We start from the raw sequence: 21,147 nt of genomic DNA, 5'->3' as shown, positions 1-21,147 counted from the left end.
CACAGGGGCCGAAACATATGAAGAGGCAGACGATCGCATAACAAATGACAAAAAAAAATTTACGTGTAATATAACTCTAAATCAACAATTTTCGGCTGCTTTTCCTTCGCTTGTATTGCGAAGCTCCACTTCTTACCGAATATCAAGATTCTATACCAACGGGAAGAACCCTACAGGTTTTGATGAGTAAGTTTTCGAGTATCGAAATAGCGAATAGCGTTGCCTTAGAAGTTTACATTTATTACACAACCAATGGTCCGTACACCTCACTATGACGCATCAATTTTAACTTCATACGTCAGTCCGTTCCTGACAGAAGGGGTCATAACAGGCGCACAGGCAGGCAGACAATTAAATATTTTTGTGTGTGCTATTATTACAAATCGACAGTTTCTTGATTTTTTCCCTTACTTGTCCTGCGAAACCTTGCTTCCTGCCAAATTTAATGATTGTAAGTCAACGGGGTATGGCAAAAAAGGCATTTCTGGCCAAGAGAAGTCTACTAATATCAAATACCGGCCTTAATTTGAGGAAGAAATTTCTGAGGATGTACGTCTGGAGTACAGCATTGTATGGTAGTGAAACGTGGGCTGTGGGAAAACCGGAACAGAAGAGAATAGAAGCATTTGCGATGTGGTGCTATAGACGAATGTTGAAAATTAGGTGGACTGATAAGGTAAGGAATGAGGAGGTTCTATGCAGAATCGGAGAGGAAAGGAATATGTGGAAAACACTGATAAGGAGAAGGGACAGGATGATAGGACATCTGCTAAGACATGAGGGAATGACTTCCATGGTACTAGAGGGAGCTGTAGAGGGCAAAAACTGTAGAGGAAGACAGAGATTGGAATACGTCAAGCAAATAATTGAGGACGTAGGTTGCAAGTGCTACTCTGAGATGAAGAGGTTAGCACAGGAAAGGAATTCGTGGCGGGCCGCATCAAACCAGTCAGTAGACTGATGACAAAAAAAAAAAAGTCAATAGTTTCCAATGAGGCGTTTTGCGACTGTCACTATGTCTGACGTAAATGGCCATATCTTTCGATTGCATTGACTTAGAAGCTGCCTTTTTACACTGCCAAGGGACCATAGAGGTCAGCAAGTGACATAAGTTTTAACTTCATAACGTGTATCTGTTCGTGCGAAAAAGGGTTTGTAACAGTTGGACAGACAGGCAGACAGACGGATGGATGGACGGCCAACAAAATGACTCTGTAAGTGTTCTGTTTTTACCGACTGAGGTACGGAACAATAAGAAAATAATGGAAAAGCACATGGAGGCTATGGTACGTCAAGGGAAATAGTTAAAAACGGAAGAGAAGTAAATATGATGAATTTTCTTATCGGATACATGCATGAATTACTTTCACAATATATTCAATGGCAGGATAGTGGGAATATATGGTCAATCAACAAAGGAGACTGCTGACAAATCGTTTGTGTGCCCCTTGTTAGTAAAAAATATGGAACCCCCGTTCCTAATTATACTGACATCGGACACTGGTCGTATACGAAGAAGGGTGGTCCGAATGGTCACAGGTTTAAAATTTCCATGCAAAAAATGTGCCAGAACCGTTGACCATTCCATGAAAGCCTATCTACAAACATTCATTAAGCAGTATTAAGTGAAGAGTCTAGCTGTATTATCAGATTAGAGTATTTACAACACTCACAGAGGTATCTAAGGAGCCATTCTTCCCACGCTCCATATCGTGAATGGAACGGGAAGAAACTTAAACACGCAGTACCGTGCTAAGGAGGAGGAGAGGAGCAGATTAGAGACGGACGACAAGCTCGGATTACGAAACGATGGGGAAGGAAATTGGCCGTGCCCTTTCAAAGGAATCATCTCGGCACTTGCCTCAAGTTGTTTAGGGAAAAAGCGGATAACCTAAATCTGGATGGGTGGATGCGGCTTTGAACCGTCGTCCTCCCGAATGTGAGTCCAGTGTGCTAACCACTGCACCACCTCGCTCGGGAATACCATGCAGAACACCGCCTTGCAGAGTAAGGATCAAGAAATATATCCGAGGAAGACAGTTCTCCAAAATTAGAACAATGCTTTAAATTTTCTGCTTCACAAGACCGGGGACACTCTACTCACAGAGTTTCGAGAGCCAGCTTTAAGTGATGAATCTAGACATATACTACAGTGCCCTACGTGGTGACCACGAAGACAAGATGGGACTAATTACAGCCCTCACAGAGGCGTCTGAGCACTCATTCTTACCGCGCTCCGTACCTGAATGGAACGAAAAGAGGCTCTAATAACTGATGCTATGGGAAATATCCTCTGCTATTCACTTCACAGAAGTTTTCCGAGCATATGCGAGTGTCGGGACGTTAATAGAGGCAACTATTTATTCACAAATTACACAAAATGGATACATGTTTTTAAGTTTTATTGTCCTTCGCCGTAGTCATCAGAATTTCGTGTAACACGTAGTTAGCGATGCTGGAGGCGTAGGAGACGCAGCGCCAGCTGTGTTGATGTTCGAGTGGAGCGGTCTGCTGCCTGACGAATCTCTGACACAGTTCTGAAACGAATGTCATGAAGTTCGTCCTACAATTTCGGAATCAAATTGAACTCACAAGGGCTTATGTGTGGCGAGTGTGGCGGGTGTACTGCGCTTCCCTGCACCATCGACCGAAAAATTCGATCACAGCTTCCGCTGAATAAAATGAAGTGCGGATCATGCAGGAGGAGTCGCCTCTTCTTTCTCTTAGTTGGCCGCAGGCTGTGTTCCAAAAATGAAGAGCTTAGAGAGAGAAGCCGCCCAGCATTGTGCAGTACAATGCTCGGGCGCCTACAACCTAGGTTGTGAACGATTTCTTCGATCGGTGAGGCTGGAAAGTGCTGTAGCACCCACAACACTCCCCAGACTAAAGTCCTTGTGACATCAACTTGAGGAAAACTGAAGGAAACACTTCATGGAACTCGCTTCAGAACGGTTACAGATGTTCGTCAGGCAACAGGCCGCTCCACTCCAACTATCAACACAACTGGCGCTGCTAAGGGTCTCCTACGACTTCCACATCCTTGGGAACAGGTTCTACACAAGGACTGTAAAACTTTCAAGCGTGTATCTATTTCGTGCAATTTGAAAATAAATAGTTGCGTTTATTACAGTTTAACCCTCGTTTATACGAGGGGCGTTCAGAAAGTAAGCTCCGATCGGTCGCGAAATGGAAACGACTATGAAAATCCGATAAAGCTTTGCACAGATGTGTTGGGTAGTGTCTCTAGTATAACCCCAGTTAGCATCACGTCGCTCTTCTCATTTCTGAGCTCGCAGTGAGTGCATAAAGATGTCTAGAAAGTAGTGTCTGCCGCCAAGTACGAGGGCCTGGTGAGAAATTTCGCCTGAAGCTATGCAGCTAACATTACATAACTGTCGTGCTGTTTCTTCTTCATGACAATTCTCAGCCGCATTCTGCAGGGGCAATGAAGATGCTCCTGCATCGTTTTCAAATGGAAATGTGAGATTACCCACAATACAGTCCGCAATTGTCTCCCCCTGAGTTTCATCTCTGGTCACATGAACCGCTGTCTTTGAAGACAACATTTTGACACATACAACGAGGTGTAGGCCAGCGTGGAGAATTGGCGGAAAGCACTGGCGGCTGCCTTCTATGATGAGGCTATTGAAAAGTTGGTACAACGCTATGACAAAAGTCTAAGTCAGAACGGCGACTACGTAGAGAAGTAGCTGAAAGGTGTAGCTAATTGTTACAAGTAAAACATTTCTGATGTTCACTGTGGTTTCAATTTGGCAATCAATCGGAGCTTACTTTCTGAACAGGCCTCGTAGATGTAGACGCAGATCAGTAACAATGAAAGTTAGTCAGGTCTGGAGTCGCGCTCACATAACCTAATGACTGAGCCGACTGCTTGCGTGCAGCAGGAAATCCAAATTACAGTTCCGATGCGTTCTCCTTCGCGCTGCTAATGAATTTTCTTTTGCAGATCGTGGCGTCAGACGCTGACGAGGCCGCAGGGAAGAAGGCCGTAGAGGAGCTGGAGAATCAGTTCGGAAAGGGGAAGGTCCTCTTCGTCAAAGCGGACGTCACCAACAGCAGCTCGCTGGAAGGTAGCGCCCCCTCTATGGAACCACTGGAGGTGTCTTCCAAGAGGCCTCCAAGGCTCTTCCTCTTATTGATTCTACTGCTCATTCTGCACAACGCCAGCATAGTAAAATGTCTTATCTTCCAGTTTGGCTGCTAAATAAGAGGTTGGGGGTTAGGTTGTTTGGGGAAGCTAAGGCGCTGCAGTCATGGACTGTGCGGCTGATTCCGTCGGAGGTTCGAGTCCTCCCTCGGGCATGTGTGTGTGTGTGTGTGTGTGTTTGTTCTTAGCATAATTTAGGTTAAGTAGTGTGTAAGCTTAGGGACTGATGACCTTAGCAGTTAAGCCCCATAAGATTTCACACACATTTGAACATTTTTTTGTTTCGGGGAGAGACCAAACAGCGAGATCATCGGTCTCATTGGATTAGGGAAGGCTGGGGAAGGAAGTCGTCCGTGCCATTTCAAAGGTACCAGGCAAATGGCACCTTATTGCTTCATCCGTCATGCGTTATTTTGATTCCAAAGTAGCAGAATTCCTTAACTTCGTATATTTGTAATCACCAGTTTTGGTGCCAAGTTTATCGGTAACATGACCTTCTTCTTTCTTCGGTTTACTTTCTATCCATATTCTGTATTCATTACACTGTTCGTTCCACTCAAAAGGTTCCATAATTTTTCTTCTCTTTTACTGAGGATAACAATATCGTCAGCGAATCTTATCATTGATATCCTTTCTCTCTATATTTTAATCCAAATCTTGAAGCTTACTTTCATTTCCGTCATTGCTTCTTCCATGTATAGACTGAGTGGTAGGGGTGAGACACTGCAGCCCTAATTTCACCTTTGTAACGCTAGCGCTTCCTACTTGTGAAGCTAAAACAAAAACTAGTCTCAAATGTATTGATTTGATAACTTGGAACACAAACATTTGGAGATTGCTCGTGGAATTCGTGTTAAATGTTGACACTGAACCAGAATCGATCTGTGTGTGTGTGTGTGTGTGTGAGAGAGAGAGAGAGAGAGAGAGAAAGAGAGAGAGAATGTGTTTACGTATTTATTTTTCTTATTTAGAAACTAAATTGTTAATCTAAGACTCACAGATTGGCCACTGTACTTATTAAAGTGTTATCGATGATGTTCATGAAATTAGTGTTTTAAATTCCTTAAAAATTTGTGGAAAGACCGCATTGTAAGTTTGAAAGCCACCCAGAAGCTAACGAAATAAAAAATGTGAAAATGTATTTTAATATGTAATCAGGTAAAAACTCAATCGGCACCAATACACAAACATTAAGCTTCGTGTACTGTAAGTGTCGATGGAGGCTGCGCTGCTGTCATGAGTTCTGCGTCTCTTCTGTGTGCCGCTGAACGGTTGTTGGATCAAACTCTCTCCCACGACTGGAGTGTTCAGATACTCTACTACGTCACAGCCTAACTCTGGTAAATACAAAAGCAAATACACAGATTAAACGGCACAGCACACACACAAAGAAACATTTGCTGCTTACTTCCAAATAGAAGCACGTAACAAAAAAACGAAACGAAATGCCACAGAAGCGGTAGCACTAATTTTAAGTACCGGATTGGTTTGGTGCAGTGTGCAGCCATTATTTCAAGTAGGTTGCAGAAAAAATAAAATGAAACGCGCTTGGGCTTCCTGCAACAACCTCTTTAATTACGGCTTAGCAAGTTTTGAGAAAATAGAATTTTTAGTTACTTGAGAGAAGTTGAACTTCTTAGCCAAGAACGCTTTTAACCAACCTTTATTGTTGAACACTGGTTTCGATAAGCATGGTCACCATCTTCAGATCTCGGTAACAGATCATTACATGTTTCCTATACCAGGGTAGAAGCTCTTCTGGTTTACAGTTCTAAGGTTATTTTCATGCAGCTCTCCAAGCTGCTCTATCCTGTGCAAGCCTCTTCATCCACAAACAACTAGTCCAACCTACGTGCTTCTCTATCTGCTTATTCTATTCATGTCTCGGTGATCACTTGATGTCTCAGATTGTGTCTTGACAACCTATCCCTTCTCCTAATCAGGCTGAACCACAAATTTCTTTTCCCCCCAGTTCTGTTCAGTATCTCCACGTTAGTTACCGGGATCTTCCCATCTAATCTTCAGCATTCTTCTTTGGCGTCACATTTGAAAAGCTTCTATTCTCTTCTTGTCTAAACTGTTTATCTTCCATGTTTCACTTCTATAGAGGGTGGTCCACTGATAGTGACCGGGCCAAATATCTCACGAAATAAGCGTCAAACGAAAAACTACAAAGAACGAAACTTGTATAGCTTGAAGGGGAAAACCAGATGGCGCTATGTTTGGCCCCTCTAGATGGAGCTGCCCTTAGGTCAAACGGATATCAACTGCGTGTTTTTTATATTTCTTTACGTACTACACGAATATGTAATAAAAATGGGGGTTCCTATTTAAAAAAACGCAGTTGATATCCGTTTGACCCATGGCAGCGCCATCTAGCGGGCCAACCATAGCGCCATCTGGTTTCCCCCTTCAAGCTAGACAAGTTTCGTTCTTTGTAGTTTTTTCGATTGACGCTTATTTCGTGAGATATTTGGTCCGGTCACGATCAATGGACCACCCTGTGGATGGCTACCGGTATACTCCATACAAATACTTTCAGAAAAGAATTTCTGACGCTTAAATTTATATTCCATGTTAATCAGTTTTTCTTCTTCCGAAACACTTTTCTTGCGATTGCCAATCTACATATTATATCCTTTGTACTTCGGCCATCAATGGTTATTTTGCTGCCCAAATAGCAAAACTCATCTACTACTTTAAGGGTCTCATTCTCTAATCTAATTGCCTTAGCATCACCTGATTCATTTGGACTACATTCCATTACCAGCGTTTTGCTTTCATTGATGTTCATCTTGTATCCTCCTTTTGAGGCACTGTCTATTCTGTTCAACTGCTCTTCCAAGTCCTTTTCTGTCTCTGAAAGAATTACAATGTCTTCGGCGAAACTCAAAGCTTTTGTTTCTTCCCCCTGGACTTTGTACTTCAAATTTTTCTTTGGTTTCCTTTATTGCTTGTCCCATGTACTGATTGAATAACGTCGGGGATAGGCTTCAACTCAGCCTCACCCCCTTCTCAACCACAGCTTCCCTTTCATGCCCCTCGACTCGTATAACTCCCGTCTGTTTTCTGTACAAGTTGTGAACAGCCTTCCACTCCCTGTATTTTACCCCTGCTATCTTCAGAATTTCAAAAATAGTGCTCCAGTCACGATGATATTGACGCACTCTTTCTAAAACATTGTCAGGTATGTGAGGGACGAGACGAACAATACATCGGCACGTCAGGGTTGAAACCACAAGAAACAGAGTAATTCACTATATGCTCGTGCCCCATATCACACACTACACTGTGCACTTCATTCCCGCAAGGTCACCGCTAGACTCGCTAGACTGGCTGGAATGAAGTGCACAGTAGTGTGTGGTACGGGGCATGAGCTTTTGATGAATTGCTCTGTATATTGTGGCCTTGACTTGCCACTGCATCGTTCAACTCGTCCCTCGCATACTTGTACAGCTGCTGTAGGTGACATGTAATAGCCTTTTATTGAGATCTGAAGATGTTAACCACGCTTACAGAAGCCAGTAATCAACGATAAAGGTTGTTTACTAGGGATCTCAGCTTTTAGTGTCTTTATTAAGTTACAAATAACTGTTTCATCTAAGGAATTGCTACATTGCAGTAATTAACTAATGACGATGATGATGTCTCGCAAAGCTTAATGCATAACTGGCTAGTTAATGAATTATTGTTTTTAACTAATTAACAGAAAAAACAGCTATTGCTGCACTTATATGGTTTTGGCGTACATCACTGAAATTATCTATCTACTCGAGCTAAATTATATTTTACAAAAACACATCAACAAGTAATTGTAATTGCTACAACCAATCACTTTTTTAGATCAGTAAATAAATATAAAACACTGACGAAGTTATTTCTTTCTTAATACTTTGTGCAAGACTGTGTCAGTGGCTGCTGATTAAGTAGGAAGAGACTTATACTAACAGTAATACTTCTCAGGAAAGACTCCCCTTTGAATAACTGCATCAGGCACTTCTTTTTCTTGAAACTTATTCTCAGAATCATACGTTGAGGACTTTGAAAGTCAATATTTGTCATATTTAAAGACTGTCCTTTACGAAATGTATGTGTTTCTTTATGATCTGGTGATTGATTCCTGGCTTGTATTTTCGGTACACTCATAGTGTTACCAAGAACAAAATCCTTCTGCCTTGTGTAATCACATGTGCAGAAGCTTCTACAAAAGGAATACCTCATTTCATCCGAAAAACTTTTGTCACACTTGTGTCTACATCTTTCACAGCTAACTGGCTTTCGATTTTTTATCTCAGGTACAACTCTTTTCCAATTTTCGGGATCACATTTTTGATCTCGATCATTTACCGCTGAAATTCTCTTTTGCTTCACTGGTTTATTTATTCTGGAGATCTGTATCACTGCAGGTTGCTTTATAGTCAAGTTCCTTGTCGGAATCATCAGAGTCAGCATTATATTCTTCTGCAATGTGCTCGACCATTTCATTAAAAGCATCCTGCTCTCCCCCCTCGCCCCCCCCCCCCCCCCGACTCGGTTGGTAAAATTACTTTTTAATAATAATGGCTCTGAGCACTATGGGACTTAGCTTCTGAGGTCATTAGTCGCCTAGAACTTAGAACTACTTAAACCTAACTAACCTAAGGACATCACACACAGCCATGCCCGAGGAGGATTCGAACCTGCGACCGTAGCGGCCGCGCGGTTCCAGACTGAAGCGCCTAGAACCGCTCGGCCACCCTGGCCGGCTAAAATTACTTCTCTTCTGCTATTGTAAGGGCACTTAATCGTATACTCTGCATGTATCATCTGTTTCTTTTCCACCTAACGCACTTGAATATTCACATTCATTTCCTTATGATATAAATATGAAATAAAATTAATTTATGCATGGCTAGAATACCTAAGTACCGTAGGAATTCAGTTCATGTTTAGAGAATAATTTTATTGCTTACCACTCACTGAACTCACAGCAGCGGCTGATACACTGCGCGTTCTGCCATTCGTGCACATACAATAAAATAATTGACAGTAATACTGGTCTAATATTATTCAATTAATGTGACATTCTTACATACTAACTTTGAATCATCTGCACTGTTTTCGGCTGTTGAGAATACGAAACACACATTTACCAAAGCGTGATAATACACTGAAGAGCCAAAGAAACTGGTAGACCTGCCTAATATCGTGTAGGACCCCCTCAAACACGCAAAAGTGCCGCAACACCACGTGGCATGGACTCGACTAAAGTCTGAAGTAGTGCTGGAGGGAATTGACACCATGAATCGTGCAAGGCTGTCCATAGATTAAGAACAGGAGGGGTTATTACAGCACGTTGCAAGGCATCCCAGATGTGCTCAATGTCTGAGGAGTCTGGTGGCCAGCGGGAATATTTAAACTCAGAAAAGTGTTCCTGTAACCACTCTGTTCCTATTCTGGACGTGTGAGGTATCACATTGTCCTGCTGGAATTGCCCAAGTCCGTCGGAATGCACAATGGACATGAATGGAAGCAGATAATCAAACAGGATGCGCACGTACGTCTCACCTGTCACAGTCGTATCTAGACATATCTTGGGTCCCATATCACTCCAACTGCACACGCCCCACACCATGACAGAGCCTCCACCAGCTTCAATAGTCCTCTGCTGACATGCAGAGTCCATGGATTCATGAGGTTGGCTCCATACCTGTACATGTCCAACCGCTCAATACAATTTGAAAAGAGACTCGTCCGGCCAGGCAACATGTTTCCAGTCACCAACAGTCCAATGTCCATATTGACAGGACCAGACGAGGCGTAAAGCTTTGTGTCGAGCAGTCATCAAAGGTGCACAAGTGGGCCTTCGGCTCCGAAAGCCCATATCGATGATGTTTCGTTGAATGTTTCGCATGCTGACACTTGTTGATGGCCCAGCATTGAAATATGCAGCAATTTGAGGAAGGGTTGCACTGCTGTCACGTTGAACGATTCTCTTCAGTCGTCATTGGTCCTATTCTTGCAGAATCTTTTTTCCGGCAGCAGCGATGTCGGAATTTTAATGTTTTACCGGATTCCTGATATTCATGCTACACTCGTGACATGGTCCTACGGAAAAATCCCCACTTCATCGCTAGCTTCGGGATGCTGTGTCCCATTGATCGTGTGCCGACTATAAGACCACGTTCAAACTCACTTAAATTTTGGTAACCTGCCATTGTAGCAGCATTAACCGATCTAACAACTGCGCCAGACACTTGTTTTATAGCCGGCCGCGGTGGCCGTGCGGCTCTGGCGCTGCAGTCTGGAACCGCGGGACTTCTACGGTCGCAGGTTCGAATCCTGCCTCGGGCATGGATGTGTGTGATGTCCTTAGGTTAGTTAGGTTTAAGTAGTTCTAAGTTCTAGGGGACTTATGACCTACGATGTTGAGTCCCATAGTGCTCAGAGCTATTTGAACCATTTTTTTGAACTTGTTTTATATAGGCGTTGCCGACCGCAGCGCTATATTCTTCCTGTTTAAGTGTTTGTATTTGAATACGGTTGCCTATACCAGTTTCTTTGCCGCTTCAATGTAACGGACCAGACAGTAATATTTATGTCACTCTGTTTATATAGTGTAATAGTATTATGTCACACATTTAGGTCGTGTAATATTATTGTACACCAATTTCAGATCACTGTTTAGTAGCTAAGAAACACTGGCTCACTCTAGTGTACTGATAAACTTTATCTTCGGTATACCGTGCATCTTTTTTGCTGGTATCCATGAAGTGCACTTCATGATTTATTCTTTTATCAAACCTATCGGCAACGCGCAGGAAAAATCTTTTAATTGAACTTAAACTATTTTTGCTGTGTAGTATGATCAACTAAGCACTTATCTGATCTCTGCCACGCCTGTTTAACTCTGAGTGAGAACTGCACTTAACTGCTTTTTCCGTACGAAACATACTCATTTTATGATACGGAATGGATCAATAACACAAAGGCCGGCCGGTGTGGCCGAGCGGTTCTAGGTGCTTCAGTCTGGAACCGCACGACCGCTACGGTCGCAGGTTCCAATCCTGCCTCGGGCGTGGATGTGTGTGATGTCCTTAGGTTAGTTAGGTTTAAGTAGTTCTAAGTTCTGGGGGACTGATGACCACAGCAGTTAAGTCCCATAGTGCTCAAAGCCATTTTGAACCAATAACGCAAAGTTGACGAAATCTGCACTTAACTTGCTCTTGCAGTAAGCCAACATCTGTTGTGTTTGTATGCAAACATGTCGAGGCTTTTATTAATTGTGTCCGTTTATTGTTGTTGCAGAGGCCTTCAAGGCAGCCAAATCCACATTCAACCGTCTGGACATTGTTATCAATAATGCAGGCATCATGAGAGATGCGGTTTGGGAGAAGGAAATCGACATCAACGTGGTAAGTGGGAGACGTGAAGAGGAAGGACCACTACGCAGTAGTGGAGGTCGGTACAGTATGATTTCTACACTACGTGGCCACACGTAAGGAAAACAGAAATTAACTAACATGTGAAGAAGGTTGTGCTGACTGTTTCATTTCTTTACAGCCACATTTTTATTGTATTTGCACACACGAGTCAAAACATTATCACTACCTGCTTCATAGCATGTTAGTCCACCTTTGGATTGCAATACAGTAGCGATTCGGCATAGCACGGATTCCCCAGTCAGCAGGTTTCCAGACGTGTGTCGCATGTGACGTCTACTCGTAGGTCACATAAATCCCATAAATTTCAGGCTGGTGTTTTATGAACGCGGAGCTGGCGACGGTAGCGTCCGAGATATTTTCAGTCGGGCTCAGATAAGGAGAATTTGGTGGCCGCTTCACGTGCCCGCATCGCGCCAGAAGGCGATCATGATGTTTTGCCTCACTAGTGTACGTGGTGACGAGAAGGGTAGCGTCGTTTTCTTAGAAAACGATACACTGTACCAGCCATGGGCAGCCTTTGGCGACCCACGGACCTGATTCACATACTTAAGGTAGCTAACCGCCTAGTCACGTGACGCTACAGCAGCGCTCCTCGACTTTTTTTGTGGTATATGAGACAGGCGAAATACCCTCAGACTTCAAGAAGAATATAATAATTCCAATCCCAAAGCAGGCAGGTGTTGACAGATGTGAAAATTACCGAACTGTCCGTTTAATAAGCCACAGCTGCAAAATACTAACACGAATTCTTTACATACGAATGGAAAACTGGTAGAAGCCGACCTCGGGGAAGATCAGTTTGGAGTCCGTAGAAATGTTGGAACACGTGAGGCAATACTGACCCTACGACTTATCTTAGAAAATAGATTAAGGAAAGACAAACCTACGTTTCTAGCATTTGTAGACTTAGAGAAAGCTTTTGACAATGTTGACTGGAATACTCTCTTTCAAATTCTGAAGGTGCGAAAGGCTATTTACAATTTGTACAGAAACCAAAAGGCAGTTATAAGAGTAGAGGGGCATGAAAGGGAAGCAGTGGTTGGGAAGGGAATGAGACAGGGTTGTAGCCTCTCCCCGATGCTATTCAATCTGTATATTGAGCAAGCACTAAAGGAAACAAAAGAAAAATTCGGAGTAGGAAGCAAAATCCATGGAGAAGAAATAAAAACTTTGAGGTTCGCTGATGATATTGTAATTCTATCAGAGACAGCGAAAGACCTGGAAGTGCAGCTGAACGGAATGGACAGTGTCTTGAAAGGAGGATATAAGATCAACATCAACAAAAGCAAAACGAGGATAATGGAATGTAGTCGAATTAAATCGGGTGATTCTGCGCGAATTAGATTATGAAATGAGATGCTTACAGTAGTAAATGAGTTTTGCTATTTGGGGAGCAAAATAAGTGATGATGGTCGAAGTAGAGAGGATATAAAATGTAGACTGGCAATGGCAAGGAAAGCGTTTCTGAAGAAGAGAAATTTGTGTACATCGAGTATAGATTTAAGTGTCCGGAAGTCGTTTCTGAAAGTATTTGTATGGAGTGTAGCCATGTATGGAAGTGAAACGTGGACGATAAATAGTTTAGCCAAGAACAGAATAGAAGCTTTCGAAATGTGATGCTACAGAAGATTGCTGAAGATTATGTGGGTAGATCACATAACTAACGAGGAGGTATTGAATAGAATTGGAGAGAAGAGAAATTTGTGGCACAACTTGACTAGAAGAAGGGATCGGTTGGTAGGACATGTTCTGAAGCATCAATGGATCACCAATTTAGTATAGGAGGCCAGCGTGGAGGGCAAAAATCGTAGAGGGAAACCAAGAGACGAATACACTAAACAGATTGAGAAGGATGTAGGTTGCAGTAGGTACTTGGAGATGAAGAAGCTTGCACAGAATAGAGAAGCATGGAGAGCTGCATCAAACCAGTCTCAGGACTGAAGACCACAACAACAACAGATGACAGTCGTGCATTATCGTCCGGGTTAAGTTATTTGACTTTACTGCGTAAGTGCGGTGGTTGATCGTAGTATTATTATACTATTGCCATACCTCACAACATGTCCTATGAATAGCTTAGAGTAATTATGTTTAGTTTTTCTTATAGTTCTTAAATACATCGATAGGAAAAGAGCTACAAATAGGATTGTAGAAAGCATTTTACCCTATCGGCCATAGTCTTTTCTGGGTTAATATCGCTGATTAATTACACACTGTAATGGTATTTACTGAATAATGGTGTAGCACATAAGCATGGGGACTTACCGTTATTATTTCAGCTCAGTTTACCATTGTGTAGGTCATGGTTTTACAGACATCACAAATGAAATGCGATATATTCGTCTGATTTACACATTGAACATGTGACCAGCCTGTACATCTGTCACACATCTGCCCAGGTAATATACACTACTGGCCATTAAAATTGCTACACCACGAAGATGACGTGCAACAGACGCGAAATTTAACCGACAAGAAGAAGATGCTGTGATATGTAAATGATTAGCTTTTCAGAGCATTCACACAAGGTTGGCGCCGCTAGCGACACCTATAAAGTGCTGACATGAGGAAAGTTTCGAACCGATTTCTCATACACAAACAGCAGTTGACCGGCGTTGCCTGGTGAAACATTGTTGTGATGCCTCGTGTAAGGAGGAGAAATGCGTACCATCACGTTTCCGACTTTGATAAAGGTCGGATTGTAGCCTATCGCGATTGCGGTTTATCGTATCGTGACATTGCTGCTCGCGTTGGCTGAGATCCAATGACTGTTAGCAGAATATGTAATAGGTGGGTACAGGAGGGTAATATGGAACGCCGTGCTGGATCCCAGCGGCCTCATATCACTAGCAGTCTAGATGACAGGCATCTTATACGCATGGCTGTAACGGATCCCTGAGTCAACAGATGGGGACGTTTGCAAGACAACAACCATCTGCACGAACAGTTCGACAACGTTTCCAGCAGCAACAACTATCAGCTCGGAGACCATGGCTGCGGTTACCCTTGACGCTGCATCACAGACAGGAGCGCCTGCGATGGTGTACTCAACGACGAAACTGGGTCCACGAATGGCAAAACGTCATGTTTTTGGCTGAATCCAGGCTCTGTTTACAGCATCATGATGGTCACATCCGTGTTCGACGACATCGCGGTGAACGCACATTGGAAGCGTGTATTCGTCATCGCCATATTGGCGTCATGGTATGGGATGCCATTGGTTACACGTCTCGGTCACCTCTTGTTCGCATTGACGGCACTGTGAACAGTGGACGTTACATTCAGATCCCTGCTAAACCCTACATTTCAGCAGGATAATGCACAACCGCATGTTGCAGCTCCTGTACAGGCCTTTCTGGGTACAGGAAATGTTCGACTGCTGCCCTGTTCAGCACATTCTCCAGAACTCTCACCAAATGAAAAGGTCTGGTCAATGGTGGCCGAGCAACTGTCTCGTCACAATATTCCAGTCACTACTCTTGATGAACTGTGGTATCGTGTTGAAGCTGCATGGCCAGCTGTACCTGTACACGCCATCCAAGCTCTGTTTGACTCAATGCTCAGGCGTATCAAGGCCGTTATTACGGCCAGAGGTGGTTGTTCTGGGTACTGATTTTTCAGGATCTATGCACCCAAATTGCGTGAAAATGTAATCACATGTCAGTTCTAGTATATATTTGTTCAATGAATACCCGTTTATCATCTGCATTTCTTCTTGGTGTAGCAATTTTAGTGGCCAGTAGTGTATTTAAGTGATTAACATTGCGGCATTGCGAGATAAGCCATTCAAAATGTAAAATGCTGGTACGTTAATAATCGGCGTAAGTGACAGAAGGTAAAATGCAAAAATTTAATCGTGCATGTTTTGTGTTGCACAGGTGCTGGACGTTGATTTTTGGAATGGAGTTTCACGCCAGTTGCAATTGTTCAGTCAATAGAGGGACTGTTAATGCTGTTTGTGGATGACGCTAGAGTTTTCGCCAGATGTTATTTCGTATTTGCTCGATTGGAGACAGAACTGGTGATCGAGCAGGCCATGACAACATATCAACACAGTATAGAGCATTGCGTGTTACAAGAGTGGTACGCGAGCGAGCGTTATCCTGTTGGAAATTGTCCATGGAATTCTGTTCGTGAAGGCAGCACAACAGTTGGAGTCAGCAGACTGACGTACAAATTTGCAGTCAGGGTGTATGGGAAAACCACAAGAGTGCTCCTGCTGTGATATGATATCGTACCCCAGACCATAGCTCCAGGCCTCCTGTTAGCCAACACACGACCATCACTGGGACCGAGGCAGAACCAGCTTTCATCAGAAAACACAAGAGATCTTTGGCTGTCTTCCAATGAGTTCTCGCTTGATACCATGCAAATGACGTTGGTTTCGAGTCTGTGGAATGCACTCTACAGGACGCGTGGCTGGGAGCTGTCCCAGTAGTAACCGATTTGTAACTGCTCGTTGTGTCACTCTGGTGCCACCTGCTCTTGAAATTGCTGCTGCAGAAGCAGTACGATGCGTCTGAGCCACAAGCTGAACACAATGTTGTTACCTCTCGCAAGTGCCACGTGGCCATATGAAGCCCGGTCTTTACGTGACCGTACATTCTCGTGACACCTGCTGCCAGCAATTCTGTACAGTGGCTACGTTCCTGCCAATTCTTTCTGCAGTATCGCAGAAGGAACAGCAAGCTTTTTGTAGCTGTATTACACGACATCGTTCAAATTCAGTGTGGTGTGCGTACTGTAAGACCTTCGGCACACACACCATCAGATTAATTGACTTGTCGCTCTAACGAAGTATGCGAGTGTCAGCAATATGTCTCGTGGTCTTATCGTGGCGTGTTTATCTTCTGCCGTTAGGTCAGACGATAGAAATGCCACTTGCAAGCTTAGAGTAGCAGATTGACGGTGACCAACTTTAAACAGAACTTGATTAATTTTCACACACATTTATTAAAATAATAACATTACTTAACTTGATTCTGGATGCTATTTACAATTGACAATCTGAAGTTCCTTTGGTCTTGGTACGTTAATCTTATTCCCATATATCTCTGATACTTGACAAAGTGTCTATACATTTCTCTTCATGGCTATTACAGGAATATGATAATCTTATTACGCGCAGACTGATACTTGACTATAGACTAATGCAGACTAATGCAGACTGACTAATCGGAGGTCTGTACACTCGTTATGATACCTCGCGCGTTGAGGTATCACTGCGCGAGTGTGATCGGTTAGGAGAAAAGGTTCTACGTTAGCAGCAATCTCATTGGCTGCGTTACATATTAATACGCGGATAGGCGGAAGCAGAATTTGGTCCGTCTCTAAGACAGCGCCATCTCGTAGTGCGGAGACGGACGAGTGCTGCGCCTGCGCTGTTGTGCTTAGCGGGGCGCGCTCTGTTGGGAAAGTTGTGTGCACGCTGACCACGATGAACTACGTACACAACACTCAGTTAGGTGTTGACAGTGGCGAGTTTGTCGCCTTAAAGGCACTGTGACTGATATCAACTCCCATGTCGAATCCCAGAGGTAACTAAGACACACAACTGTTACGGGGTTTAAAAATGGTTCAAATGACTCTGAGCACTATGGGACTTAACATCTGAGGTCATCACTCTCCTAGACTTAGAACTACGTAAACCTAACTAACCTAAGGACATCACACACATCCATGCCCGAGGCAGGTTCGAACCTGCAACCGTAGCAGCAGCGCGGTTCCGGACTAAAGCGCCTAGAACCGCTCGGGCACAGCGGCCGGCGCGTATTTAAACCAAAGCTGAACTGCATCCTCGTAATGGCGCTGCTAGTGCCACTATTATGGGACTGGCGAGAAATTACAATGGACATTACCTTTCAGATTTAGAAACACTCCTACAGACTTTCGCTTACGTCGTAGAACTCCTTCTTGGCGTTGCGAAATTTTTTCCGTCAGTGAATATGCGACAGCAAATCTGTCACATTTTCACTTCTAAAGTGATGAACCTATTTTTACGAAATTCGTTATGGAGAAATCCTGAACCCTGAGGGAGAACATAGACTACTTTAGAAAGTAAAAAAAAAAAAAAAAGAAAAGAAAAATCGACGCTTAAAAGGGTGATTTAGGAGTTCAAATGGTTCAAATGGCTCTGAGCACTATGCGACTTAACTGCTGAGGTCATCAGTCGCCTAGAACTTAGAACTAATTAAACCTAACTAACCTAAGGACATCACACACATCCATGCCCGAGGCAGGATTCGAACCTGCGACCGTAGCGGTCACGGGGTTCCAGACTGAAGCGCCTTTAACCGCACGGGCACACCGGCCGGCGATTTAGGAGTTGAAACATGTTTTATACATCAGTTCACGACCTTTCACGGTGTTAAAAATTATTAAATTTGTTGCATACTGTACACACTGTGTAACGTATAGATAGTTAAATATCAATAGATCAGCTCGCCTGCAGACGTCGGTCTGCATCTTCGACCATAGATACTGGTAGACTGGCCTTGATGTGCAGAAGCTATAGGGCTGGTGTGGCTCCAACATAAACCACGTGACTGTTGGCAAAACGTGGCGGGATTTCAAATCAGCGGTCTGCCATCCTATGTTTGTATTGTATTTTCCCAACATTTCTCAATTGACTGCCAAACGCTACCAACAAAAATTACTTTTTTATTCGCGGAAAGTTATGCCAGAACTACATTTGACCTCGATTTGTTCACAGAACCATTTATAAAATCTAACAAATACATCGAACGCCACTCAGGTGGGCAGCGGGACGAAATTACTATAAACTATCAATTAAAGTAAAATATCGTTAAAATTCTTTTAAACAGTAAGAGTGGGCTCGTGTCAAAACTTTAAACATTGGATTCGCCGCGTTTTGAGCTCTAGCCACTTATAAAAGAGACTGGGAAATGGGAATTACGTCAACTATAGGTGCCAAAATTGTCGACTTTAGGAGCAGGTCCATTTTAGAGTATCAATTTTAGGTGCACTTCAAAGGTTCAGTTCCCACTATTTTTACAAAAGTTTAAACTATCAGTTTAAAAAAAATGATATTTTAGGTGAAAGGTAAGACTTTGAGGTTTCAGAAAATAATTTTGGAGCCTAGGTTTAAAAATGACAGACACTGTAAATATAAAATATAAATATACATTGTAAATAGTAACTAACCTATCAAAACACTTCTCCGCGAAGTGCTTCGAGCAAAGGCGCGTATGTGCAGATGGCTTAAAGTTTTTCCATTTCAGGGCCTGTATCCAAAGCTGCCTTCGGTTTTCATCCTTGGGGAACCTATGAGTAGGAACGAGAAACAATTATACTTACTTCTGTAACCGAATTATCACAGATGCTTTCCAAAATGTAATATGAGCCTGACTTTACAGGCATCACTTTTAACACTTAAATTTACGTGATACTCTGTTTCAAGTGTAAAAAATATATAAAAGTCACTCCAGCAGATTTCAATAAACGCATCTGGAATATCATAGAAACACTTACACGTGAAATGTAATGCCATTTTCCCCGACAAAACGCTGATTACAGCCATAAGCGCAACACGAAACAACCAAGTTTTGCCATCATTCACGTGACTTCAGCCCAGAGATGTTGGAGCCACGAAAATGACGTCAGAGCCAGTCTATTATATTTGTGGTCGAAGGGCTGCATGCACCGCTCGTCAGCAGCTGTGTATGCCCGCCACTGCGTCGTGTATTCGGATGGTTGGAGAGCCGGGGGGGGGGGGGGGGGGCGAGGGACCAGGCGCACTGTGCTATGCTTACCCGAACTGGCAGACAGGGAGAGCCGCTGACGCTATTGCAAGTGCAATAGTCTACTTACTCACAGGGGAACCTCCCCATCGCATCCCCCTCAGATTTAGTTATAAGTTGGCACAGGGGATAGGCCTTGAAAAACTGAACACAGATCAATCGAGAAAACAGGAAGAAGTTGTGTGGAACTATGAAAAAATAAGCAAAATATACAAACTGAGTAGTCCGTGAGCAACATATGCAACAGCAAGGCCAGTGTAAGTTCAGCAGCACCGTGGTCCCGTGGTTAGCGTGAGCAGCTACGGAGCTAGAGGTCCTTGGTTCAAGTCTTCCTTCCAGTAAAAAGTTTTAATTTTTATTTTCAGACAATTATCAGAGTTCAGGCACTCACACATAATCAATTTCGCTCTCCAAAATTCCAGGACGTGTTCAGATTTGCTTGGACATATGCAGGATTTGACGGTCTACACACGGAAAAATTTGAAAACGTTAAAAACATATGTTTTGACAGAGCACAGAGAAAACTGTGCGACTGTGAAACGGTTGCATTCACTTGTTGCAGTTTATGTGACACATTCTTATGTTTTCATCACATTTTTGGGAGTGATTATCACATCCACAAGAAAACCTAAATCGGGCAAGGTAGAAGAATCTTTTTACCCATTCGCCAAGTGTGCAAGTTAGGTGGGTCGACAACATATTCCTGTCACGTGACGCACATGCCGTCGCCAGTGTTGTATAGAATATATCAGACGTGTTTTCCTGGATCAAATGTTTTCGGTTCCCATTGGAGAGGCACGTCCTTTCGTCTACTAATCGCACGGTTTTGCGGTGCCGTCGCAAAACACAGGCCCTAAACTTATCACAGTGAATAGAGACGTCAATGAACGAACGGACAGATCATAACTTGCAAAAACAAAGTAAGTAAACTTTTCGCTCAAGGGTAGATTTGAACCAATGACCTTTCACTCCGCAGCTGCTCACGCTAACCACGGGACCACGGCGCTCCTGAGCCCTGATATGCCTTGTGTTGCATATGTTGCCCATAGACTACTCAGTTTGTATATTTTGCTTATTTTTTCATAGTTCCACACAACTTCTTCCTGTTTTCTCGACTGATCTGTGTAGAGTTTTTCAAGGCCTATCCACTGTGCCGAATTATAACTAAATCTGAGGGGGGTGCGATGGAGAGGTTCCCTTGTCAGCATCACTCAGCATAACAAAACAGTTGATATACGAGTGTAGATGAGAGTAACAGATAGTAGCAAATATTTGTGACTGTCCTTCGATTGGGAATTGTGTGGGAATTGGCAGGTATGGCGGATGGTGATTTTATAGGCCCCCTGTCTAAGATTCTAGGGTAGAGTTGTTACGATATTGCCTGAATGTTTTAGAATGACAGAAGAGACCCTGTGCCGTTGAACATGTGTGGTGCTTTGTGTGTTCCTACAGAAGGGCGTGGTGTACGGCATCCTGCTGGCGCACAAGTACATGGGCAAGCAGAACGGGGGCGCCGGTGGCCTGGTGGTCAACGTGTCTTCCGTGGCGGGCCTCGACGCCTACCCCCATACGCCTATCTACAGCGGCACCAAACACGCCGTGTGTGCCATGACGCGCTCCTACGGGGTGAGTACCGCTCCTGGTGCCGTTACCTACAGCATTTATATTGTCCAGCATATGTGAAAGTTGTGAGTGTGAACAGTTTTGACATTTACTTTACAAGAATTGAACTACCTCAAAGGCACCGCTGAGAAATTTCACATTATTGCTATGCGTGCTCAGCATGCCACATTCA

General features: G+C 43.4%; 1 protein-coding gene across 2 annotated transcripts in view; it reads left to right on the top strand.

The window, feature by feature from the left end:
- LOC126473503 (15-hydroxyprostaglandin dehydrogenase [NAD(+)]-like) overlaps positions 1 to 21,147 on the top strand; it is a 332,530-nt gene that overhangs the window by 19,457 nt on the left and 291,926 nt on the right. The window contains exon 3 of one of the 2 annotated variants that reach the window (XM_050100593.1): positions 3,968 to 4,091. The exons of the other annotated variant lie outside the window; for it this stretch is intronic. Coding sequence (XP_049956550.1) covers positions 3,968 to 4,091 — 124 coding nt within the window. The remainder of the gene's footprint in view (positions 1 to 3,967; positions 4,092 to 21,147) is intronic. 2 annotated transcript variants of the gene reach the window in all.

This window comes from Schistocerca serialis, chromosome 4 (assembly GCF_023864345.2).
Source record: "Schistocerca serialis cubense isolate TAMUIC-IGC-003099 chromosome 4, iqSchSeri2.2, whole genome shotgun sequence".
NCBI classification, from domain to species: Eukaryota; Metazoa; Arthropoda; class Insecta; order Orthoptera; family Acrididae; genus Schistocerca; species Schistocerca serialis.
Note: the sequence above shows the minus strand (reverse complement) of the source record. Positions and strands in the feature narration are given on the sequence as shown.